This window comes from Oryzias latipes, chromosome 7 (assembly GCF_053564925.1).
Source record: "Oryzias latipes strain Hd-rR chromosome 7, Olatipes_Hd-rR_3.1".
Classification (NCBI taxonomy): Eukaryota; Metazoa; Chordata; class Actinopteri; order Beloniformes; family Adrianichthyidae; genus Oryzias; species Oryzias latipes.
In genome coordinates this window covers 34657488-34682500 of record NC_136243.1, presented here as the reverse complement: position 1 = coordinate 34682500, position 25013 = coordinate 34657488, and the positions used below count along the sequence as shown (strand labels likewise).

Sequence of the window (25013 nt, the reverse complement as noted above, 5' to 3'; positions counted from 1 at the left end):
CGGCTTCTCACCATGGCACAGACCACCCTGCTGAGGTAGACGGGATCTGCTCGGGCCATGTAGTCCTTCTCACCGTCACTCAGGTGCTGAGGGCTGACCTGCAGAAGCTTCAGGCAGGCCTCCAGGACCCCTGGTTCATACTGACCAGAAACAGCACTGTGGGTGAGCGTGCTCTGGTCTGCAGGTGGCGCTGCAGCGCGTCGCGTACCTGACCAAACGACCAGGGTCTCCCAACGACATTGGTTTCCGTGCCCATGTATACCACTCCATAGTCACTCTGGACGTACTCCTCTAGCAGGACGTCCTGCGGCATGTACACCGGATCTTCTGCAATGCAAGAGCAGCAGTGAAGAGGTGTGAACACAGAAGCAGAGAAGCTTCAAGCACCAACCTTTCAGCCAGGGGTTGCACAGCAGAACAAACTTCCCCGCTTCGTAGGTCAGTCTTCTCTGAGGCGTCTCGACGTTCAGGTGGAGCTCGTACAGAGCCACAGAGGACAGAACCGGCGAGCAGATGTGGACGGTGACCGACAGAGGATGCAGGTCTCCTGGGTAGACGGTTGCTGACCAGCGCAGAGGGTCAAAAGCTGTTCTGGGGGAGAGAACTGGAATCCTCACCGACAGATCACCTGGAGAACGACACCAGAAGGATTTGATCTTCCAACACGACCAACATTTAGGGCTCATGTGACGTTTTTGTGCATGAAAATAGATGGCATCAAACCACACAGATGATAAGTTAAGACACGGTTCAATCATTCGTTGTAAATAAGTCAACAGTTTCATTTGAGCCACAATGGAAACAAAATGTAAATAAGAGCCAATGATTTCAGAAAGATTCGCTTTTGCCCCTGAAAATATCCTACCGACTACCGCATGAAAAAAATATTTAAAATTTACCAAAAACTACAAATCCCAGAGCCCCGCCTCTTCACATTTAAAAAGGCCCCAAAAGGAATTAATTCAGTAGAACGCAGTGGTTGGGACATATCTGGTTTAAAAATGCCCTTTGCAGAGGGTAATGCAGGTACTTAGGAGGATATAACAGGATATAACAAAACTCTGAAATGATTTTAATGCCAAAATGTCAATAGGTTGATTTTCCTCATGAACAGGGGAAGCTTCGCAGAAGCAAAAAGTTTACAGTTTTGCTGGAGATTGCACACTTGCATATTTCCCTTTGACAGAAAAGTGGCATGAATTAAATGAATTAATCTCCACAATTTAAGAATGTGAAGGAATCTCTGTGTGCAGGGATGACCAGTGTTGTATTTAACTTCTTCAACTTTGTCATGTGATTATTTGACACTTAATAATTCTTAATGACGTGAAACTGTGTTGTTAAGGTATAAATGCCGGATTGGACGTTATGAACCGGATGATGATAATTCATGTGAAGAAAATGATACAGTAGAAAAGTGGTGGGATTCCATTAATTCACTCCATTCCACTCCCTTTTATGCAATCTGTCATTTAAGGACCAATCATCCTACGTTTGATGTTAAACTGTGTTGATCGTATCGTTTTGTGCATTATTCTTGCTTTGATCGCATGAAATAAACCGAATCCAAATCTAAATTTCAGCATAAGTGGAAAAAGCGGCAGAGCAGAACAATCTGATCAGTGATCTTATTAGCTTATTATCTGCTGCTGTTTAGCGTCTCCATGGTTACAAGAGCTCAATAATGGACATTAGTGTGGCATTATTAAAAGCACGAATAATGCTTGGATCTGCTGGAATAAAAACACGACATGCCGGGGAAGAGTTCACTAATTCAGGCAGGAAAATGTTAACATTCTTCTCAAAATACTGCAGAACTTTGCTGCTCTGTGGGAGTTTGGGTTGAACTTGGAAAAAAGGTCACTTCACATGTGAGCAAACAGCTCAAAATGACAGATAATGAACATTAAGAGAGCATGTCATCCAATAAAGTAAAGGAAAAAAGTTGAGATTCATCCTTTTATCTCCACAAGTCCCACATGACCTGTGAGGATCGTTGGTACCTAATCGGGCCTCCAGCACCAGCCTGTGGGTGGGGTGGTTCCACGCCGGGCTGTCAAACATCAGGGTGACTTTGAAGGGCTTCCCGCGCCGCACCACCAGGTAGTCGCTGCTTAGCCCCTGGGTCTGATGGGAAATGTGGTTGTCATGGTTCTCGAAGTTCACCAACTTCAGTCGGCTGTTAGGGCCTGGGGGGGAAAAGTGTGGTTAATCGACTCGCCGGTTCACTCACAGGCTATAAAAACATACACGAAAATAGAAACCTCAACATTGCAAAACGTTTGTAGTTTTATGTTAATTTTTGTTAATGAATGAAATTTTTTCTACTTTACAACTCAAACCAGTTAATTAACTGGGTGTCTAATTGATGCTGGAAACAAATGTCGAGACATTCCCCACTTTCTGTCAAACTTTTGCTTCTCTGCAGACGTCTCGGCAGCTTCCTCAGAAGCGCACACAAATCCAAAAGGAGATCTTCGAATTTGGAGAGAGCACTCACCGCTGCTGATGCTGCCGGGTGCCTGTTGCATGTTGCAGGAGCTGCAGCTGAAGGGTGAGCCCCACCTTCCTTCCAGCTGAAACACCTCACTGTGGGTGTTTGGAAGGCCGGGCGCTCAAAGAAAACACCTTCCTCAGAAGAAGAGAACCAAGGTGGAAGCCCGCCTTTGCTGGGGACAGCTCAGTCTCTTTCAGAGTCTGTTTGTTCTGATCTCATTGGACAGACAGACACACATGCATGCAGCTGCACCTCCAACGTGCACAAGTGTGCGACAACACACCCAGAGGCCCACGCGCTCTGGGGCATAGCTGAGATGATTTCTGACAAGATAAAGACTCAAACTATCCGTTGCATCATCCTCGATTCCAAATGCCTGACAGTCACTCCTATTCTGTAAAAAGAAAAAAGGAAATTGAAGCCTCAATAAAAAAGTTAATGAAGATTCAAACTTCAAAACACAAACCTTTTCACCCACTGATCACTGGATCCTCCAGACTCTGAAGGATGCAGACAAACTGAAATGTGTTGCTTTGTAGTTCAGGTGCCTTACAATCTTTTTTTTTTTAAATTACTATTATTGTTGAGCACTTTTACGTGTTTACATCCAGTGTTGAACTGATCCAAAAGTGCTGCAGGCGCAGCTCTGCTGGGAACAGAAGAGGTTTTTATGCAGCCTCACTTTTACTATCAATGCCTGCTTGTTCAAACTTGAACCCAACTGAGAGGCTTTTTGGTTCTCATGAAAAAGACCAAGTTTCTTCATGACTAAAAATAAACAGAAACTTCTTACAACTTTGGATCACCCGTTTTGTCAGACTTAGAGGCAAAAGCTTCAGCGATCGGCTTCCTGCTTCCGTTTGGGATGGAGGACCACCTTGAGCCGCTGGAGGTCCTGCTCCACTCTCCCGTCACAAAAAGTCATTTCTTTTTCTCTTCAGCGTGTCAGAGAATTTGTGTTTCTCACGATCTTCCACACCAAAAGGCAGAAGTGTGTCTGTGCGCCCCCACGGTCACCTCCTGCTTACCAGGGAGGTGCATCAGCAGAACCCAAAACTGAAGAAATAGATTTTTGACAAATAAAACAGCATCTAACTTGTTTAAAAAAATAAAGTAAAGTCTCAGGTGTGGGTCAACCGTCCAGCATTTTTGTCCTTTAAGGTGGAATGTGTGGATAACTGGGGGCACACCCTCTTTCTTTAGAAAGGTGTTCCAGATAAGAACTGCACAGACATGAAGGCCCAACCCACCCTTACAGGTAAACCGTCAACACTTCTGACATTTAGCCAAACTGGTCATTAAATGTCACTAACTACCTGCTGACATTCCACCCGCACCACAGATCAGGTTTTACTCTTTCTGCCTCCATCCATTTTAAAATCCTTGAGGATTCATGTTCCAGTTTATGAGCCTGCAGTTCTGACAGGAATTTCACCAAACTCCAAAGAGTTCAAGAAAAAAATAAAAAAAAGATGCTCGTTTTGGTTTCGGAAAGAGAAACACAGAAATCCATCAGTCAACGAGAAGCTTTTCTCCCACAAGGTGAATTCATGGGCGTTTACGGGTGAAAAAGGCATGAATCTGTGGGAAATGTTCAGGTCATAAACCGGCCCGGTGAACCCGTGTTTGTGCACATTTTATTCTACATGCATGCTGCGGGTCACAGGTCATAGAGAACACCTAAACAACACGCCAAGGTGAAGTAGGCGAGACGCAGGGCTGTTTTATATATTCCAAATCCTGCAGACTGTACAAGGAGCCTGTTAGTGATGTTCACGTGATACGTGCACGCTCCTCAATGCAGCCTGTAAGAAATGAGGAAATCAGGCAATCTGTGGAGTTTGTGTGGACGTCCCACAGGCACCTATGGATCACGTGCACATTTCCTGTGTATGTAGCGTTTGTGCGCTAGGTAAGGATCCAGTTCGCACTTTCCTAACGACTTAAAGTGTGGTGTGAGGGCGCCGTGCGACAGAGTCAGCTATACGTCTCAACTCCGTGTATCCATTAGCCTTATGAATACTTGTGTCCGAATTCCTTCCCTACTCACTACGTAGTGCTGTCCCAATCTACAATTCCAAAATCCAGGGCCCTAGAAATTTCCCAGAAATCTCTGCAAAAAACTAGTGTGCATTGATGCTCATTAGATCGGCAAATATAGACCACAATGCATTGCATCGGAACAATCTTTGCCAGAAAAAAAGGTATTTAATTGTATTTTTAAAATAAATTATCTTCAGAAAACAGTGGACTCATAATCCTCGCAAAACGCTCATATTAATTAGATTTTAACTTTGTTAATTTGATGACATCAATCCGCCGTGAAAAAAAAAAAAAAAAAGAAGCAGTGAACAGGGAGTCATTCAGGGCACTAGATAGTGCAGCACTGGATAGTTTTTAACCCTCCTGTTATGTTCATTTGTGAGGAACAGAGATGATGTTCCCGGGTCAATTTGACCCGGTGCATGTTTTATTAATTAAAAAATGTCTGAAACCCAGAAAATCCTAACAAGCAGTGTGAATATATCATCACTAACTCCATTACCAGTTATTCTTTCAAAAACTTAGTTAAAATGATGTTTCTTTACCACTAACAGGAAGTGGTGCAATTATTTGATAATTCACTAGTTTTTCTTAAAAATATACATGTTCAAATTTTTTTTGAATTTTTCACTACTGTATTACTTTTAAAAGACTAACATATAAAATACAATAGTTTTACATAACATTGAAACATAATCTTGAAATTTTGTTTTACATGCTTGCACTGTGAACCAGAAAAAAACAAAATCACAACACAACAGACAAGCAATTGCAATGTGAAGTTGTGTGTGTGTCTGTACATATACACAGCACAAGAGGGATCAGTCATCTCACTGTGCTTTGTGCAAATTAATTTTGCACATTTCACACAGGTCACGCTTGTCTTGACCTGGATCCTGTCTCCGGCTCGTCTCGCGCCCCTGACTGTCCCCCCAACTCCATCTGGATGAAGCTCGTCTGCTGGACTTTAAATATGTAGTTGTAGAGATAGATAAACTAATTCCTCTTTATGAGTTCTGGTAAATCGCCTGTCCGTCCTGGGGGAGGATCCCTCCTTCATGTGGACACCCCTGAGGTTTCCAATTGTTTAATGACATTTAGTTTAGTTTTCTTAGTTCAATTTAGTTTTTTCCTATTGAATTCTATGTAGCCCATTGAGATGACAGTTGTAGTGAATTTGGGCTGTACAAATAAAATGGAACGGAATTGAATTGAATTAGATTGAGTTGAATTGACATGGTCACATGAGTCACTGCCATCCTAGTGGGCCCTGGCAGACAGGTTTGTCTGACGCATATTTGGGGATGAAGACCAATATATTTCACCATTCTTTGACATGAATGTCTTGCTTGGAGGAACAGGAATAACAATTCCTTCATCCGTTTCAAAATCAAAACCATTAGAATCAGAATTTAGCTCAAGATAGTCTTCTTCTGATCATGATCAGTGATGACTATCAGGACATCCTGGACTGTCATCTTTCTGCTTCTGCTGCTCATTTTGTAAAGGTCTGCCTGACAGAGTGTAATGTTGGAAGGACTCCCATGCAGAGAATCTTTTATATGTTTTGCCCCTCCCCTGTTGAGTGTCCACTGAATGTGGGTTGAGTTTTCCTACGAGAACATAAATGGTTCCTGTCAAAAGTCATAACAACTATGCACCTGTGTTTGTGTGTGTGTGTCTATGTGTGTGATTGGGTTGAAATATGTCTCACAGCTGCAAAGAAAGCAATACTACTTATAAGACATCCTTGTACCTCCATTTTGACTGCCGGGTCAAATTGACTCGAACATCATCTATGTTATATAAACATGCAGGGGGGGGGGGGGGGGTTGCATATATGTGAGATGAACCATTTTCCTAATATATGTTGATTACGCTAATTAAGGTAAGCAGAAGAAGTTTCATGCTGAAAAAATACTTTTAACTATTTTTTCTAGATGTTCAAACTTTAAAACGGGTCAATTTGACCCGGAACATAACAGGAGGGTTAAGTAGTTGAGGGTTTGGGCGGGAATTCAGACACAGCCTAGAATCCACTAACCACGCATGACAATGGTACGTTCCATCTTCATGTCTCCTGAGTGGGCCGTAGGAGACTGCAGCCACTCTTCTGATCCTCCAGGGACCGGGACAACCCAAAACCCCACAGAACCCAGCATCCTAGGCCTCATCACGGACCGGGACAACCCAAAACCCCACAGAACCCAGCATCCTAGGCCTCATCACGGACCGGGACAACCCAAAACCCCACAGAACCCAGCATCCTAGGCCTCATCACGGACCGGGACAACCCAAAAACCCCACAGAACCCAGCATCCTAGGCCTCATCACGGACCGGGACAACCCAAAACCCCACAGAACCCAGCATCCTAGGCCTCATCACGGACCGGGACAACCCAAAAACCCCACAGAACCCAGCATCCTAGGCCTCATGGACCGGGACAACCCAAAACCCCACAGAACCCAGCATCCTAGGCCTCATCACGGACCGGGACAACCCAAAAACCCCACAGAACCCAGCATCCAAGGCCACATCACGGACCGGGATAACCCAAAAACCCCACAGAACCCAGCATCCTAGGCCTCATCACGGACCGGGACAACCCAAAAACCCCACAGAACCCAGCATCCTAGGCCTCATCACGGACCGGGACAACCCAAAAACCCCACAGAACCCAGCATCCAAGGCCTCATCACGGACCGGGACAACCCAAAAATCCCACAGAACCCAGCATCCTAGGCCTCATCACGGACCGGGACAACCCAAAAACCCCACAGAACCCAGCATCCTAGGCCTCATCACGGACCGGGACAACCCAAAAACCCCACAGAACCCAGCATCCTAGGCCTCATCACGGACCGGGACAACCCAAAAACCCCACAGAACCCAGCATCCAAGGCCTCATCACGGACCGGGACAACCCAAAAACCCCACAGAACCCAGCATCCTAGGCCTCATCACGGACCGGGACAACCCAAAAACCCCACAGAACCCAGCATCCTAGGCCTCATCACGGACCGGGACAACCCAAAAACCCCACAGAACCCAGCATCCAAGGCCACATCACGGACCGGGATAACCCAAAAACCCCACAGAACCCAGCATCCTAGGCCTCATCACGGACCGGGACAACCCAAAAACCCCACAGAACCCAGCATCCTAGGCCTCATCACGGACCGGGACAACCCAAAAACCCCACAGAACCCAGCATCCAAGGCCTCATCACGGACCGGGACAACCCAAAAACCCCACAGAACCCAGCATCCTAGGCCTCATCACGGACCGGGACAACCCAAAAACCCCACAGAACCCAGCATCCAAGGCCACATCACGGACCGGGATAACCCAAAAACCCCACAGAACCCAGCATCCTAGGCCTCATCACGGACCGGGACAACCCAAAAACCCCACAGAACCCAGCATCCTAGGCCTCATCACGGACCGGGACAACCCAAAAACCCCACAGAACCCAGCATCCTAGGCCTCATCACGGACCGGGACAACCCAAAAACCCCACAGAACCCAGCATCCTAGGCCTCATCACGGACCGGGACAACCCAAAAACCCCACAGAACCCAGCATCCTAGGCCTCATCACGGACCGGGACAACCCAAAAACCCCACAGAACCCAGCATCCAAGGCCTCATCACGGACCGGGACAACCCAAAAATCCCACAGAACCCAGCATCCTAGGCCTCATCACGGACCGGGACAACCCAAAAACCCCACAGAACCCAGCATCCAAGGCCTCATCACGGACCGGGACAACCCAAAAATCCCACAGAACCCAGCATCCTAGGCCTCATCACGGACCGGGACAACCCAAAAACCCCACAGAACCCAGCATCCTAGGCCTCATCACGGACCGGGACAACCCAAAAACCCCACAGAACCCAGCATCCAAGGCCTCATCACGGACCGGGACAACCCAAAAACCCCACAGAACCCAGCATCCTAGGCCTCATCACGGACCGGGACAACCCAAAAACCCCACAGAACCCAGCATCCTAGGCCTCATCACGGACCGGGACAACCCAAAAACCCCACAGAACCCAGCATCCTAGGCCTCATCACGGACCGGGACAACCCAAAAACCCCACAGAATCCAGCATCCAAGGCCGCATCAAATACACCCAAATAAAAACTCGTTTCCACTTGTGACGCTCAAACTTTTACTTTCTCATGCAACAATGATTTGACTTGTTTAAAGTTTTTAACATAAAAGATAAATCAAGATTTTTTTTAGGACATTTGCATAATGGGGGGGGGGGACTTTACCCTCTCAAATCCCCAAAATCCGCAGCACAAAGGAGGACTCCGGCCTTTTTCCAGCTTACCTGGTTGCAGGTTTGATTCCTTGATTACCCTCACCTGTTACCTGCCACAGGTGTGTCTGAATACAAACAGCAGCCATAGGTGTTGCATAGGTGCAGATACTTTGACCATGGCTGAGCTATTATGAATCAGATAAACCAGAATAAAAAGTGTTTAGTCTGATAAATTGTGTAGACAACAAACTTCCAATCAAAATATTATGTTTTATTTACATCAAAGACAAATTGATACTAAAAAAGGTCCACAAACAGTTTCAATCTGGATATTTTCAAATAAACTTTAAATCCAAATGAAATGGGGAAAAACAAGTCTATAAAACATGAATCCTCTGATGGCTAGTTCCACATTAGACCCAGAGCGCCCCCTACAGGTGGAACACACCTGATGCATCAGGTTTGTATCAAAATACTTTGAACGCACAGAAAATAATTTAAAAGGTAAAACGTTAGAGTATTACAAAGATCAGACGCCACATTTGAGGAGAAATCCAAGACAGACTCATCATCCAACAATCCTGAAAAGTTTGAGCTTCATTCAAAGGTGCAAACAACACAGACACCCCCCCCCCCCCCCCCCCTAAAAAAAGATCCTGAAAACAACAAAACTCTCACAAGAGCAAAGACTAAAGATCTAAACCCAAGAAGGCACTGCATTTGGACCGCACAGAACCAGAACACTAGTTTCAGACCAGAACAAAGAGTTTTCACTTTTTCTGAGAAGTTGGACAACAGTTTCCTTCACGCTGCAGATAAAACAGCAGTTTGTGCACGTTCAGACGAGGAGCGCAAACAACACGCAAGGTCGACCCCAAAGCATGATGGTCCACTCATGATCAAAGCATGATGGTCCACTCATGATCAAAGCATGATGGTCCACTCATGATCAAAGCATGATGGTCCACTCATGAGAACATCTAATGGATCTCTAAGGTTCTTCCATTCATTCATTCGTTTGTCTTCTAAACCCGTTTTTGTCCTTTACAGGGTCACTGGGTTGCTGGAGCCTATCCTGGCCACTCGACACCCAGGACAGTCTGACGCTCTCACGTGTTCTGGGCTCCAGTACTTTTAATGATTAACGACCAAAATCACTGCAGACAGACAGGAAACTTTCTCTGGGGGGTAAATGTCCTAAAGATCACTTCCAGAATACTTCAACACTAAAAACACTCACCTGTGATTTTACACACAAATCCCTTCCTGACAGAAAGTAACTACAACTAAAATGTACCTTTTTTTTGTCAAATTAAAACATTTAAAATAAATATGCAATAAAGAACAACTCCAGAACAGAAGGAATGGAGAAAACGTCTTCAGCTTCCATAAATTAAGACGAGGAGAAGCAGACGCGACGCGACGACCCCGCTGAGACCCCGCCTCCGCCCGTCAGGAGACCCGGTGGAGGCCTGAGCTCCTCCTCCTCTGAAGTGCAAACGCTGGAGACCAGCAGCAAGTTCCTGTGTGGAAATCCTTTCAACGAGTCCAAAACCCTGCTGGAAACACGCCGGGACCACGCCCCAAAACCCGGCTAGAACCGCCCCTCTGACTGGATCCAGCCCGGAGCACCCGAGACCTCCAGAAAGGACTCCAGTCATGATCAGATTCTTACCCGCCCACAGCTGGACGTCACCCGGTTTCTCCGCAGAGAGAGGCGGCATTTAAAGTTGGTGTCCAAACGTTTCCCGCCGTCTCCTTCCTCCAAATCATCCGAGATTCAGAAGAACTTCTCTGCCGACGCCGAGGGAAACGACCCCGCACTAAAGCTCCCAACATGCATCTGGGGCGGCAAACCTTAATTCACGGCGTGCCTGCGAAGGAGACCTCCCCCTACGAGTCCAAACATCACACACACACACACACACACACACACCTCTACCACCCACACAAAACTTTATCGACAACACCCAAAAGCTCATTAGGTAGAAAAAATAAAGATTAAATTCATATAAATAATTTAAATAGCTTTCTAGAGCTAAAGTCTTGGTCTAAAATTGGAAAATGGCCACAAAGAAGTGATGATGAAGAATTTCTGTACAATTTCAAGACGTTTTCTGGGGGATTGTTGGTCATTTGAACACAATAAGTCTCCCAAAGCCCAAAGTTCAAGACACAAAGCGGGTCATTCAGACCCGACTCAGTCCTCTTTGTTGCTCCGCTCCATCGGAATCTGCAAACGGTGGAGCCACACCGGCCGCCCTCTTCCTCCGTTAGCTAACCGTCCCCGAGGACGTGCGAGAGTTCGTCAAAGTCGCAGTCGAAGAGCTCGCTGATGCCTTCGTGGTCCTCCAGACCAAAGTGATAATCGTGGCTCTGGGGAGGAGACAGGTTGATGAAGTTGTCCAACGCCAGAGGAAGGCCTTCGCCGTTCAGGAAGTCCGAGGAAGACAGCGGCGAGAGGTCAAAGTCGGCCATGTCTCCCAGGCTGGAGAACGGGTCGCCCCCCAGGAGGGATTCTGTGGGGGGAAACGGAAACGTCAGAAAACCGGAGGAATCCCGTGTGACGCTTCTCTAAAAGTTTGAAGCGATGCGAAAAATTTGTGGAAGCAGCAAACCATGATACCGCCACCGCCGTGTTTTACAAGCTCACTTTTGCTGAAAAGTTTATTTTTTCTTTCTTCTAAAATTTTAACTGTTGAGAAACAGAAGATTTTAGTCTCCAAAACAGAAAAGGGGTTCACTTTGTTTTTTATTTAATAAACTATGTTTATTTCCGTACAAATATTAGTTTCAAATAGAGGGAAGGCGGGGCCTCCGAAAATCCCAGGAGTGTTAAATTGTCTTTATCCGTCTCTCATTCTAGCCAGAATTGGAAAAATCCCCTTTTGCCGCTGTCGACGCACTTCGCCGTTTTTGACTGAAACAACTCGATGGAAGCGACGCCTCACCTGCGTCTCCGCCGATCGCCGTGGATTCCTGTTGTGAGGCTGCCGTCGCCGTGGACGACGTGGACACGGGCGACGCCAGAGCCGCCTCCTGAGCGGCGGCGCTGCTCCTGAGCTGCGGCGGCGGCTCTGCAGGATGCGGGAGGAGGGGTGAGGCGAGGGAGGGGTCGGCGCCGGTTTTGGAGGGACTGGTTCCCGTCACTGGGCTGCAAACGCCGGAGCTGTCCTCCGGACAGAGGAAGACGTCGATCTGACCTCTGGTGCTCTTCAGCGACACTTGGTAGCCCTGTGGAAAGGGGGCGGGGCAGAACTTAGAAAAACAAGCGGGGGTGGAGAAAAGAAGAAAAAAAAGGGGGGGGGGGCTCACCTCACTGGGCTCGGAGACCTGCATCTGCGTCTCCGGAGGAGCTCGGATCACCATGACCAGCTGATCCGGAGAGTCGAAGGACTGCCGGAGGTCCTGGCAGCGCACGTATCCCAGCGTGCACTGCAGGTCAAGGAGCCAAAGCGCCCACATTTATGAAACGTGAAGACGAAAAACCGTCCCAGACCAAGGCGGGAGAGACATCAACGTCACATTTGTTGTTTTGAGAGGTGCAGTCTTACTGACAGGAAGTGGGCGTGGCTAGAGACGCTTTAAAGACGAGTTCCCAGAACGAGGCTGAGGCTACGGTTCCTGAAGACAATGTGCACACATTTTGATTTTTATCTAACTTTTTCAGAGTTATTTAATAGTTAGGGGATCAGTTTTAGGACAAATGGAGAAACGAATACTCATTGCAAAAAAAAATAATAATCCAATTTTTAAAGTGACAAAGTCACATCATTTAGCTTCAAAGATGATCAGAGTGGGACTTTGAAGTATACACACAAAAAGCAACAGTTGTGTTGTTGTTGTAACACCCAAACGCAGACCTCCGTCTCTGGAAAGGCGCCTCCTTTGAGGCTGAAGGATATTTCTTGTTCTGTGGATCCTCAGTCAGGAGCCGCAGCTGCAGGTTGCATTTGGCGATCAGCTCGTCCAGCTGCTCCTCGGCCTCCGTCAGGTCGCACGCCTCCCTCTGCAGCTCCTTATGGCGGGACACCATGGAGGCGTCGATGCGATTTCCTCTGCAGGAGAGCAGAAACAGAAACGGAGCTTCTGTGATACAGGCGTGGCGGTTCTTTCTCCATCTTCTCCTGTCTGCTTCCTCAGACAGAGATGCCAGAACATTGAAGGTCGCTCCTTCATTTTGTACGGAGTGATATTCATGTCACCACGTTTCACACAAGTTGCAGATGAAAACATTGAATATTTGCTTTCAAAAATGTTTTTTTAATGAAATTTGTTTTTCTTTCTAAATTTCTTTTGCCTTTAAAAAATATTTTTGTGTTTGCAAAAACGAACTAGTTGTGTCTCCTCTCAGTTTTTTCCCATCTTTGATTTTGCTCTCATACGTTTCAGTTTAGCGTTTTGCAAATGTAAATCTTTTTTTTTCCTTTAGGTAAAAACTAAAATTTTGAAAGCAAAATAATTTGAAGGCAACATTTTTTTTACAGCAAATATTTAACATTTTCATTTGCAACTTAGACAGTTTTGTGTGAAACATGGCGGCATAAATATTACTCCATAATGTTAAAGTGAATAGTTTCAGCAAAACTGATCAGGGATCCGTTTCATTGATTGCTGATCGGGGGAACCACACAAAGTTGCTGGTTGCTAAGTTAGAAAAAAAACAACTTGTTTTGCATTAACCCATCCGGAACCAGCAGAATATGACAGCATGAGGTTCTGCCAGGGGAGGAGAAAACCCCAAAGCTCCTTTTCTTCAATGATCCTTAACTTAATTCAACTCCTGAGAGGTTTCAACGTCTAACCAAATGTTCCTTCAAAAATAATGTTCCCCAACAGAACGGCTGGATAGAGGTCCATCATCCAGCTGCGGTTCCGGTAGCATTTCCTGTTTCCGTGCTCGTCACCTCCCCCATGACCATCAACTCACAGCCACTGGATGTGGTTCTTGGACTTCTTGGAGATGAGCTGGATTCCCTCCAGGACGTTGGTTATGTCGTAGATGCGCCTCTTCTGGACGTCCAGGACCTGCGAGGCCCAGTTCAGATCCACCACGCCATCGGCCGACTGGGACAGCAGGTTGAGGAAGCGCTTGGTGGTCAGGTTCAGGGAGGTGTCGTACCTCGACTTCTCCGCCGTGCTTCGAGGAACTGGAAAAGCAGTGAAAAACACGCCGCCTTAAACCTCCTCCACAAACAAAACACACATCCAGGTGGAAAACAGGTGATCCTCCGACTCCAGCTGTGAAGACGTTCCAGCGGCACAGGCAGGCCTCGTTTGGACCACGCCATCGAAACTTTTATTTTCTTTAAGGTAATATTTATAACCAGCCTTTAAAGAAACTCCAAGCCCCGCCCTCTCTGACGTGGCCACGGGACCTGGATTTCGGAGCCACGGCGGGTCTTTTGGTGGTTTAAAAATAGAAATCCACCGATGAAGATTCTGCTGAAGGAAACATCTTAGAACTGAACGGTCAAATGTGGATTTCAGTGATAAAAAAACAAAAGGAACTGAGGCTCAGCCTTCAGCAGAAATTCTCCTTCAACTTCTCATCCCAACGGCCCCAAACGTCTGCGGACGGAAACGCTTCACGCAGCATGTGGACGCCATGATGTCATGAGTCAGTCTGAGCGTTACGCAATCCAAAAGATGTAAAATGATTGGTGGTCCTGTTCAAAAACACAGGACCTGGACTGCTCTATCCTGCATTAAATTAGGATTTAGATAGTAAAGAATTCATTAAACACAGTTTCTGACTCATGAAAATGTGAAATAGGAGGATTTTATAGTATTTTACGCACCGGGTCCTCCTAAGACCCGGTCCTTTTGAAAAACCGCTGGACCTGGACTCATTTTTATTTAATCATTTTAAAGTTTTTGTGGCTTTCCTGCTCGCAGCGCTCTGTTGTTTGGGATTCTGTTGCCTCCCCTCTTGTGAATTCGTGTCGTCTGCCTGCAATGCAGCTCACCAAACGACGGCAGACTAAAAATAGATCATTTTAAATTGATCAACTACATAAAATCATCCCATTTCAATGTTCATAAATCAGAAGCTGTGTTTAATGAATTCTTTACTATCTAAATCCTAATTTTAATCCAGGTTTGAGCAGCCCAGGTCCTGTGGTTTCTGAAAAGGACCTGGTCTAAGGTGGTCTTAGGGTGAAAAATGCAGTGGAATGTTCCTTTAGTGCCCCCGCTAACCGGACGCCAGCTTCAGCGCCGTGAAAGGATGCCGAGTCGGCGCTCCTGCTCCTGAGCGTGCGGCGTACCTCTGGGAGGAGCAGGAGTAGAAGGAGGTGCTTGGCTGGCGGAGGATCGGGTGGTGCTGACATACTGGTGGTCGCTATCCAGGTCCAGCTTCCTCTTCACCTAATCATCAAATGAAGAGGAATCGATTATGTGAACCCCGGCGTGTGATGATGTGGCGGCGGCGGCCGCCTTGAAGCCACGCCCTCACCGGAGGTCTTCCCAGAGCCGGCCTCCTCCTGTCCTGGCCCCCCGCGTCGGCGTGGCTCTGCGGCGTGGCGAATAGCAGGATTTCCCCCGTGCTGCTGGGGGCGGCCAGCGGGTGGAGTCCCTCATTGCTGGGGCTGGTGATGATGACGATCTGGTGGTCCTGGCTCAGATCGATGCTCCCGGAGTTCAGCAGAGTCTCAAAGTCCTTCAGCAGATCCTCGGATGTCTGACCCGTTATCAGAGTCTCTGACATGGCACTGCCTGCCGCCCAAAGGGCTCCTGCAGCAGACTGGGGGAATGCCAGGGAGGGTGGGGGCACCAACTGGGGTATCAAAACAGGCTCAGCACCAGGTGACCCCAAACATGTTAGGAGGACTTGAGGAGAAAATGCTGATCCATTAACCTCTCCTCCTCCTCCTCCTCCTCCTGCTGAAGGTTGACCTACAGCGAGCCTGAAATCTGCAGATCAACCACAGAGGAGTCGAAGGTTCAAACGTCAAGGCGAGACGTGGAGCCCAAACAGGAAACGACCCGCTGAGCGCATCCTACTTTAGGCTCACGCGCTGCTCGGCTCGCGCGCCGTTTTCAGCGGAAATAAAAGAAGGTCAAAAGACGAAGTAGAAGAAGAAACCCGCCGTAAATTGAGATCATGAGCGAGCTAGCCTGCTAGTCTTTCGTTTTCCTGTCAGAGGCCTCGCCACTCCGTCCTCAAACACAGAGCTACCAAGCTAACGAACTAGCTTACCACAAGAAAAGACTACAACAACTTTGCTAATAAACACGAACAACAGCAGAGGACTACATTTACCACCACTACCTAAAAGTTTATCTCCTTTTCCCTACGATATGGCTTCATTAACGGGTTCGGAAAACTTTATAGACGCTCACAGAACTGGGCTATCTAAGCAATAAAAAAAATACACATTCACTCGGCGGAGGCATCATGATCGCAGATCCACACCATCTTTGAGAAAATAGTTCCCAAAAGAAAGCAACCATCCGTCCGGGCGACGGCGACGACAGAGAGTTTAGCGCGGAAATACGGGGAACTTTAGCATGCTAGCTTCAGGGATTAGCTGCAGTTCTTCGGTCCCCCTCGTACTGTTGGGGCACGCAGGAAGCACTCGGAGAAACGCGGGAGATGCAGACAAAACGGAGGAAATACTCGCTCAAACGTTAAAAAATGTGCCGATGCTCCTTCGTCTGCTCGCCGAAGATCGGGTCCATCTGTAAACGAGCCGCGCCGACCCCATTAGCAGCCGTCATTGTTGTTGTCCCAGCTGATCTATATCTAAACAAGGCTGGACGGTTTTCGCGCGAAATCCTTTTTGCCGCGAAACTGGCACGTGGGGAAAAGCGACCGCTGGGATTGGCCAGTGGGATTCGTTTTGCGCGTGACGCGATTGGTGTCTTCCGATTGGTGGAAATGGCCGTCTGTCACGTTACAGAGCATGGGGAAAACTGGCCTTCCATGTGACCAGGTTGGTGTTCTCTGATTGGCGGAGATGGCCGTCTGTGACTCTCCAGAGCACAGATTTGCTGATTGGGAGGTGCATTCACGTTCCACGGACAAAAGGCTTCTTAACTGCTTTGTTTAGGAAATTTTAAACAAAATAGTAAAACACGTAGTGTCAGTTTCATGTAAGGTTTCCCAAAACTAAAAGATAAACTCCTTTACCATATTAAATATATGATGTAACAGTCTTTGCGTCCCAGCTTAAAAAAGTTACGTTTTTTCAATGTAGTCCCTAGCGCTCCCTCTCCGTTTAAGCAATCAGATTAACAAAAAATAAAGTTAAATCTGATTGCTTAGGAACTTTCTAAACTAGAGTTTTCTGGGGGTCTGAACCAAATGTGATAAGTTTTTTTCTATTTGCAAATATTAATGTAAGCATTTCATTGGGGGGTCTGCACCTAAAGTAACAGACCCTACCAATCGATCACCGATGGTAAACAGGAGCGCTGTAAGATGGCGCAGACAATATTCGAGGCGCTGGAAGGTACAAATATAGTCTTATTTACCGCGCAATTATTAAATATGTTATATGCCAAAGAAAACCACATCATGTAAATTAACTGGAGACTTGTTTGAACACTAAATCACCCTTTAAACGGGTATTATGTAGGCTGTAAGCACCCTGAACTGAAGGGTTCTGCCTGATCTGATGATGATGATTGTAAACAACCTGATTATATTTTAAAGATTAAGACTGTACTGCTATAAACGGCTTTTTTTGTAAATGTAATATTAATTATTTCTGTAATATAATAACTCATCTCGTATGTCAGTGTAAAAGCTGTACATGTGACAATAAAAGCTATTCATTAATATGTGAACATGCACTCCTCGCGTTATTGTTTCTGTCACTTTCATGGAGAAGCAGATCTTCTTCTAACATGTTGTAAAAAGAAAAGCTGTTACTGATGTTAAATCCCTGTTTCCCTCCATCCCCTCAGGCATGGACAACCAGACCGTTCTAGCAGTCCAGTCCCTGCTGGATGGCCAGGGGGGAGTCAATGACCCCAACAACCAGAATGTGTCTGCAGGATCCACCATCCAGTCTATGGGTAAGGAGCATTCTGCACCGAGCTCCACAGGACTGCTACAGATTAAGACAACTAAGCTCAAAGTTGCATTTCCGAGTATTCGTAAAAGATCGCATTTGTGACGTAGAAAATCCGCCGGGCGGGGCCACAGGCTCCCTGCTCCGCCCCATTCTGATGCATCCACTTGCAGACAAATAGGTTGAGGGGCTTTTATCTAGTGTGTAAACAAAGAGCTCTCAGCAACAAGGGGGTTGCTCTGTGCCAACAGTCACGCCCACAGCTCCTGGCGCTCTGCAGAATCTATGTTCTAGAAAACAAACAGTTTTTTTCCAATGTATTTTTGGCTAAAAACGAAAAGAGATCAGGGGATGATTGGAGTGGAACTTAAACCTTCTTCCTCTCAAAAGCCATGTAGATCAGGCATGTCGAAAGTCCGGCCCGTGGGCCAAATTTCCATCAGTCTACAGGCTTCTTTCATCGAAAAAAGGAACGGTTTCTCACCGTGGGCTCTCCCTGCAGAGGACGAGGACGTTTTCCTGTGTGGGAAGTGTAAGAAACAGTTCAATTCCCTGCCGGCCTTCATGACACACAAGCGGGAGCAGTGCCACTCCGGAGCCCCCTCCCTGTCCACGGTGTCCCTGGCCTCCACCAACATCTACGCGCCCGTCCCGTCCATCAGCTCCGTGCAACAAAATCCTGCCAACCGACAGGTGAGAGAGGTGACGGCGCCGATGCGGCACGAGCGGGCGGATGTTCACCTCTCACTCCCGTCCCGTCAGGTGTCCACCTACATCACCGTCCCGCCTTCTCCTCTGACGCACACGCTGGTCCAAGGAAACGTGCTGGTCAGTGACGACGTTCTGATGTCGGCCATCTCAGCCTTCACCTCCATAGACCAGCCCATGGCCAGCATGCAGACACCTGTGCAGGTGATTAAGCTCCTCCCCTTTGTGTGTTCTGACTGTCCACAGCCACACCACTGCTAAACTTTGATTTTTTACAGAGCAATCTGAGCATGCACACGTCTGGAGTATCGTATCTTCAGCATCACCACCACCACCACCACCATCATCATCATCCTCATCATCACCACCACCAGCAGCAGCAGCAGCAGCCCCCCCTCAGTCTACCTTCCAGCCAGACAGCCGCCCACTCGCTCCCGGCCGGAGCGCCCGCCCAGCAGCCACTCTCCTCCCAGGTCCCCTCCAGCCACAGCAGCTCCGTGGTTCAGGTGTACAGCGCCATGCCGCACATGGCGGGCGGCGGTGGCGGCGTAGCAGAGATCCACAGCTTGGGTCTGCAGGCCTACCATCCCGTTCAGGTGAAGAAAGCGTCCGCCCCCTTCCCCGGTTGTCGAGTGCTGTACCCGTCATCTCTGCTTCACTCGTAGGTGCCCAGTCAGTGCGGGGAGAGCCAGTCCTTCAGCAGCGCCCCCATCTACAGCCCTGAGAAGCAGACCACCAAAACCAAGACCTGCGGCGCCGCTGGCAACATGGCGGAGCTGGGGGACTTTGAGAAGGTCATCATTCCGAAACAGCCAAGGAGCGCCAAGAAAAACTCCAGTGGGGGTTCAGGTGAGCGGGCCAAGGCCTTCCAGCTCTCAGCAGCTGGTGGATGATGCGTTTTCTCTCATCAGTGTGCGTTAGGTCAGCCGTCCCCAACCCCCGGGCCGTGGACCGGTACTGGCTTGTGGGACAGTTGGTACCGGGCCCGCATGGAAAAAAAAAACCAACCCCACAACCTTCAATTATTTCCAGATCTCTTTATGATCCGATTCTGCAAGACGTTTTATTTTGGAAAACTACCGTCATGTGTGGAAAATATGTCCACTACTTTCTTAAAGCGGCTGCAGTGACTGCTAAATTAAACCTCCGTGGTAGCAAAGTCAGCAAAAAAAAAAAAACATATTTGGAAAGTTTCTTTTGACAGAAGAAGAGCCTTCAAAATAAAAGACTGCTGCATTTAACAGACAAAAACCAGGAGTCTGTAGTCCAAATATGGATTTATTGTGACAGTTGTTCCCACAGTCCATAATAATGATGCAGAATATGCAGCAACTGGCTGTCTTATGTTACAATGATGCTGCTAATAAAGTTAAATTCACGTTTATAAATATACTTAAAAAATATCAGTTTTGCTTTTTTGTGCATTTATCTGTCAGACCTTAAAAGTCTGACGAGGCTGAAGTTGGCCTCTGATTGTTTTTAGCTGACAGCTATGAGTTAAGAGGAAATTTATGTAACATTTTAATGATTCCTGCATGAAATCTAGTTGATCATTAGATTTCATGGGGTTATTTTACAGAGGGCTGAGATAAACTGTTCCTTCAAAAGTTAAACTGGAGACTGAAAACAAACGCTTACTTCATCCTCGTGCAGGCCGGCCCGTGAAAACTTTGCCTGACAATAAACGGGTCTGTGGCATCGACCAATGGGTAGCACAGAGAAGTTAAGGACGTCACAAACTGAAGTGCAGCTTTTTGTCACTGGAAACCATCAACGGTGATGTTTCCTGATTTCAAACCCACAGCAGAGCAGCTGAAGGGAAAAGGTCCGAAGCTCAAGTGCAGTTTCTGCGACAAAACCTTCACCAAAAACTTCGACCTTCAGCAGCACATCAGAAGGTGAGTTTACCTGCCGGCGACGTCGGCTGGAGGCCATCTCCGCCTGCTGCAGAGGGAAGTCACCGTCCGCTTGCATCTTCCAGCCACACGGGGGAGAAACCGTTCCAGTGCATCGTCTGCGGCCGAGCCTTCGCCCAGAAGTCCAACGTGAAGAAGCACATGCAGACTCACAAGGTCTTTGTCCCGTTTCTACCAAAACCTCCTCAAATGACTTTGAATCTGCAGCCTTTCTTATCCAGGATGCTGTAGCGGGAAACAAAACAAACAAAAAACCGGTCAGTGATGTTTTGAGCTTTAAGAACAAACTGCAGATGGATCTGACATATTTCCAGTTCCAATATGAAAGCAGTCACCTTATAGATGCTTCAGCAGTTTCAGATATGCACCATCACTATAACAGGAGGTTAGCAAGAAGCTACAACAGGAAAAATGAGCTTCCAACCCATAAAAACCACTTTGACTATATTAAACTGTAAAAAGACTTGATGTCTTCTGGAGTTCAACGGCATCTATTTCCACTTTAAAGGTGTGGCCTATGAGCGTAGCCAGCACCGTGTCCCGACTGCCGATCACCGTGAAGGTGGTGCCCGTGTCAGCCAATGAGAAGGAGGAGGGGGAGCAGCGAGTCGACAGGAACGAGGACAGCTCTCAGCAAAGGCAGTCGGAGCAACACGCATCAGAAGCAGGTGACGCCTGGCTCCACGACGCCAACACAGAGTCCATCTGTGCGCGGAAGGAGCCAAACATCTGAATGATCCCTCATCTGTCTGCTGAAAGCTCAGCGTCTGCAGAAAATCCCGGTGTCCGCCAAAGGGATCGTGTCTATTGGCAGGAATGTTCCTCAGGAGACCAGGTTTCCTGTTTACACCACATTTGTAAACCAGACTTTGATTTCTTTTGTATAATCCACCTGGAGTGGCTGATGGATTGCGCGGTTGATCCGCCTGAAAATCAGGGTCTTGGTTCACCTTCAAGTGAACCTGCTTCAGGCGGTTACAGTGTGAATGCAAACAGACTCCTGCACACCAAAAAGGTCGAGGAAAGAGATTTTCCAACTGGAAAATCCAGTGTCCTTCTTTGCGTTTTTATCTTCAAGAAGAATCCAGATGGTCTGGAACAATCCTAGGAGTGTAGTGTGAAAGTAAACCCGAAAAGTTGGGTTTTCCTTTCGGATTGAAAGCTGTCCTGACGTCCATTTATAAAAGTTGAAAGGGTTTAAGCTGTGCCGCTGCATGAAAGTGATCAAATGAATCTGGAGATCGAGGCCGGTTCTGTGGGGTCGGTTTTTAAAAGACGGATGTGCTGATCTGGCGTCTCTTCTTCACGCAGAGGCAGCCGAGGATTTGGAGGACAGCGTGACCGAGCCTTTGGCTGATCCCGGGTCCACCCAAGGGGAGGAGATTCAGCCCCCAGTCCAGATGCAGGCGGATGCACCGTCCGATCAGAACCTGCCGGGTCAAGCTCAGACCAAGCAGATTGTTCTGATAGACAGTTCGTATCAGTGCCAGTTCTGCGCCGGCAAGTTCCGGACGTATTTCCAGCTGAAGTCCCACCTGACCCAGCACAAAGGGGAGCAGGTGAGTAAAGACCAGGAGGTGCTGGAGCAAGCTCAGAGCTGCAGAAGAAATCCCATAAACACCAAGAGCATCTGCTTCCCGCAGGTCTACAAGTGTGTGTTGAAGTCCTGCTGCCAGACCTTCCAGAAGCTGGATCAGTTTCTAGAACACATCCGGACCCACCAGGAGCAGCTGACGTACCGCTGCCACCTCTGCAGCAAAGTCTTCCCGTCGCTGTTCGAGCTGGGAGTCCACCAGTACTCCCACTGCTTCTGCCCACAGCAGAGTACGCACAAGGAGGCCGCCGTCTACAGGTGAGGGCCGCCGGAGATCAGGCCAGGAGAACGTTCTTCTGCGTGCTTCTGCATGTCCATGCTTAATAGTGAGAGTCGTTTTTCTGACTCAATACGGGAAAGAAAACCTTCACACATCCACCGGCATGTTAGTTAGGTCTGCAACCAACAAAGTTTCTTTGGCCTTTGACCTCAGGAAGAGGCCGCATTCTCCTTCAGTACCAGCTACAGATTTGAGCTCGTTCTCGGGATCCATCGCCTCTTAACTCCCTCAAGCATCATTGAGAAGCTGCTTGGGAAAAGATTTTTGGTATTTTTTTTACCGGAATATTGTGAAAATTCTCTACCTCTGTGCCAGTCCCAAGCCCGGTTTGTGAAGGTTGCGTCAGGAAGGGCATCCGGCGTAAAACATTGCCAAGTTTACCATGCGACTTGTTCGCTGTGGCGACCCCTGATGGGAGAAGCCGAAAGAGGAAGAAGATTGTGAAAATGTAAACCGTGCATCGTTTGCTCAGGCTGAACAAAGTATAAAACATGCACTATGACCGCATTAGGAATGTGGGCGTGGTTAAAAAAACTGTTACTAAGGAACTGTAAAATTATACTTTTGCAGATATTTCAAAAAACGACCTCGACCTGTTCGTCACCTCCATGCGGCCAAAAGGGTAAATGGTTGCTATGGAGATAAAACAACAGAAAACCCGCCATTTTGAAAAAAGCTGTGTGACGATGATGTCAGAGGCAGAATTGGGGGTGGGGGTGGGGGGTGGGGGTGGGACTAAAAGGCCTGAAGCAGCCACTCAGCCAGAGAGGTCGGTTAAATAGGGGGCAGTGTGGGGACAGCGAGGGCGGGTTGCGCCTGCGAGTCACAACGATGCTCGCCACTTTAATGTTATTCTTATAGTGTGTTTTCCTGTTTCCTCCACAGGTGTGTGAAATGTCAAAGCAGATATTCGACTCAGGAAGCCCTGGAGGAACATCTGCTGACTGCCTCCCACAGCTTTCCCTGCCCACACTGTCAGAAGGTAGAGCTCACCCCTTCAGAGCAGCACGCTTTCCAGGTCTCCTCCCTCATCTGCTCCCCCCCCCCGCCCCGCCGTCCTCAGGTTTTCCCCTGTGAGAGGTACTTCAGACGCCATCTGCCCACTCACGGCGTTGGAGGACGGTTCAAGTGTCAGATCTGCAAGAAGGCCTTCAAGACGGAGCACTACCTCAAACTGCACGCTCGCATCCACTCAGGTGTGAGGACGCCGCTCCGGTCGGTCTGTTTCGCCGTGTCGAAGCCTCAAAAGGTGAAAGTTCAACCTGTTTGCAGGAGAAAAGCCATACAAGTGCTCGCTCTGCGACGCCACCTTCAACAGGAAGGACAAGGTGAAGCGGCACATGCTCATCCACGAGCCCTTCAAGAAATACAAGTGTCCCTTCAGGTGAGGCTCTCTGGAGGGGAACATCCTTCACTTTGTACTTCTGGGTCCTAACGCTCAAAGGGGTTGCCGTCACCAGGACACACGTGGGCTGCACCAAAGAATTCAACAGACCCGACAAACTTAAGGCCCACATCCTGTCACACTCCGGTGAGCAGCTTCTAATGAAATCCAAACTTTGTTCCGATGTTGTTTCCTGCAGAATTGCCGATGGATCTTTACAGATTGGATTTTTGCTGTCATCCTCATGAACTCTGTCCTCCAGGCATCAAACCCTTCAAGTGTCTGTTTTGCCAGAAGACTTTCAGCCGCAGGGCTCACATGCTGGAGCACCAGCAGTCCCACACGGACAACTATCGCTTCAGGTGCTCCGTCTGCAACAAGGGCTTCACCCGCCAGAGCTACTTCAGGGATCACAAGTGTCCGGCTGCGGGAAACGGGGCGGTGGCGGCGGGAGAGACGGAGGAGGACGAGCTGGCCGGACTGTCGATGGCCGAGGAGGCAGACGGGCAGGGGGACGGGGAGAAGGAGGGCTTAGACGGTTCGAGGGAAGTCCAACTCCAACTGGAAGCAGCAGCAGCAGCAGCAGCGGAGGGCGAGCCCAACAACAGCTGTGCCGCCGCCATCATCATCATTGAAAGGCAGATGGACAGAGAAGAGGAGGAGGAGGAGAGGCTGGATGAAGGTGGCGAGGTGCTCGCTCTGAGGAACGACCAAACCTCTCTGCAGCAGCAACGTTTGTAGAAAATTCTTAAAAACATTTCCTGGATTCACAACAAAAAAGACAAAACAAAGCATGGAATTCTGGGAAAATCTCAAACTTTTGTTTTAAATTAAAACGTTATTTATATATTTAATGTTTTTTCTGAAGTCTTTCACTGTAAGACGATGACTGGAGCCTGTCCATGTTATTACTGGCTGCGCATTTCTCCGCTTTCAGTGATCTAAACATAAATGACTGAGGATCTCATCTCGCTTGAAATGTGTTCTTTTTTAATTCACTTAACATTTATCCTAAACTGTTAGCAGATTTCACTGCTTGGACTCTGGAAGTGATAAAAAGAAACTTTTTTTGCATTTAATTTCCTTTAAAGTCCCACTCTCATCCATTTGCAAAGCTTTTCCAGTGGTCTTTTAATTATGATGATGCCGTTTTTAGCAAAAATCCTAAAACCCAAGTGGTTTCTAGTAAATAGTTTCTGCACAGAACAGGCAAAAGCAGAAAAAAAGGCTTGTCTTTTTTTTCTGCTTTTCTGAAATGCCCTTGTCCTGAGTCCTTTAATGAAACAAACACAAAAAAAC

General features: G+C 47.8%; 3 protein-coding genes across 4 annotated transcripts in view; 1 reads left to right on the top strand and 2 right to left on the bottom strand.

Moving 5' to 3' along the window:
• Window positions 1-3146, bottom strand: part of LOC101158944 (protein-glutamine gamma-glutamyltransferase 5) — an 11526-nt gene extending 8380 nt beyond the window's left edge. The window contains exons 1-6 of the mRNA XM_023956336.2: window positions 2964-3146; window positions 2501-2891; window positions 2004-2189; window positions 392-628; window positions 209-327; window positions 12-140 (exon numbers count right to left, since the gene is read on the bottom strand). Of these exons, the coding sequence (XP_023812104.1) occupies window positions 12-140; window positions 209-327; window positions 392-628; window positions 2004-2189; window positions 2501-2531 (702 nt within the window). The 5' untranslated portion in view covers window positions 2532-2891; window positions 2964-3146. The remainder of the gene's footprint in view (window positions 1-11; window positions 141-208; window positions 328-391; window positions 629-2003; window positions 2190-2500; window positions 2892-2963) is intronic.
• Window positions 3147-9062: 5916 nt separating this feature from the next.
• e2f1 (E2F transcription factor 1) lies at window positions 9063-16586 on the bottom strand. 2 transcript variants are annotated; one of them, XM_020704411.3, is made up of 8 exons: window positions 15818-16561; window positions 15270-15727; window positions 15082-15181; window positions 13743-13962; window positions 12718-12870; window positions 12128-12242; window positions 11764-12046; window positions 9063-11331 (listed from the first exon to the last, which is right to left on the bottom strand). In XM_020704411.3, exons 2-8 carry the CDS (start codon window positions 15519-15521, stop codon window positions 11090-11092), a joined length of 1365 nt encoding a protein of 454 aa, XP_020560070.1. In that variant the 5' UTR covers window positions 15522-15727; window positions 15818-16561; the 3' UTR covers window positions 9063-11089. The 2 variants fall into 2 exon arrangements, with proteins under 2 accessions (XP_020560070.1, XP_078805747.1); XM_078949621.1 differs by having other exon boundaries at window positions 15270-16586.
• A 579-nt stretch (window positions 16587-17165) lies between these two features.
• znf341 (zinc finger protein 341) lies at window positions 17166-24681 on the top strand. The gene is made up of 16 exons (XM_011476702.4): window positions 17166-17268; window positions 17726-17836; window positions 18335-18525; window positions 18595-18744; window positions 18819-19136; window positions 19206-19389; window positions 20345-20438; window positions 20522-20612; window positions 20965-21124; window positions 21768-22015; window positions 22100-22308; window positions 23216-23312; window positions 23394-23526; window positions 23603-23714; window positions 23791-23861; window positions 23977-24681. Exons 1-16 carry the CDS (start codon window positions 17238-17240, stop codon window positions 24453-24455), a joined length of 2679 nt encoding a protein of 892 aa, XP_011475004.1. The 5' UTR covers window positions 17166-17237; the 3' UTR covers window positions 24456-24681.
• The last annotated feature ends 332 nt before the right edge of the window (window positions 24682-25013 follow it).

Coding starts and splice junctions, on each gene's coding strand:
- e2f1 (XM_078949621.1), bottom strand. CDS start 15,521: ATGTCAGAGACTCTGATAACGGGTCAGACATCCGAGGATCTGCTGAAG. Junction 12,047..12,127: donor AGGTCTCCGAGCCCAGTGAG/GTGAGCCCCCCC, acceptor CCCTTTCCACAG/GGCTACCAAGTGTCGCTGAA. Junction 11,332..11,763: donor GGCGATCGGCGGAGACGCAG/GTGAGGCGTCGC, acceptor TTCCCCCCACAG/AATCCCTCCTGGGGGGCGAC.
- znf341 (XM_011476702.4), top strand. CDS start 17,238: ATGGCGCAGACAATATTCGAGGCGCTGGAAG. Junction 20,439..20,521: donor CTTCAGCAGCACATCAGAAG/GTGAGTTTACCT, acceptor TGCATCTTCCAG/CCACACGGGGGAGAAACCGT. Junction 22,016..22,099: donor CCCAGCACAAAGGGGAGCAG/GTGAGTAAAGAC, acceptor TGCTTCCCGCAG/GTCTACAAGTGTGTGTTGAA.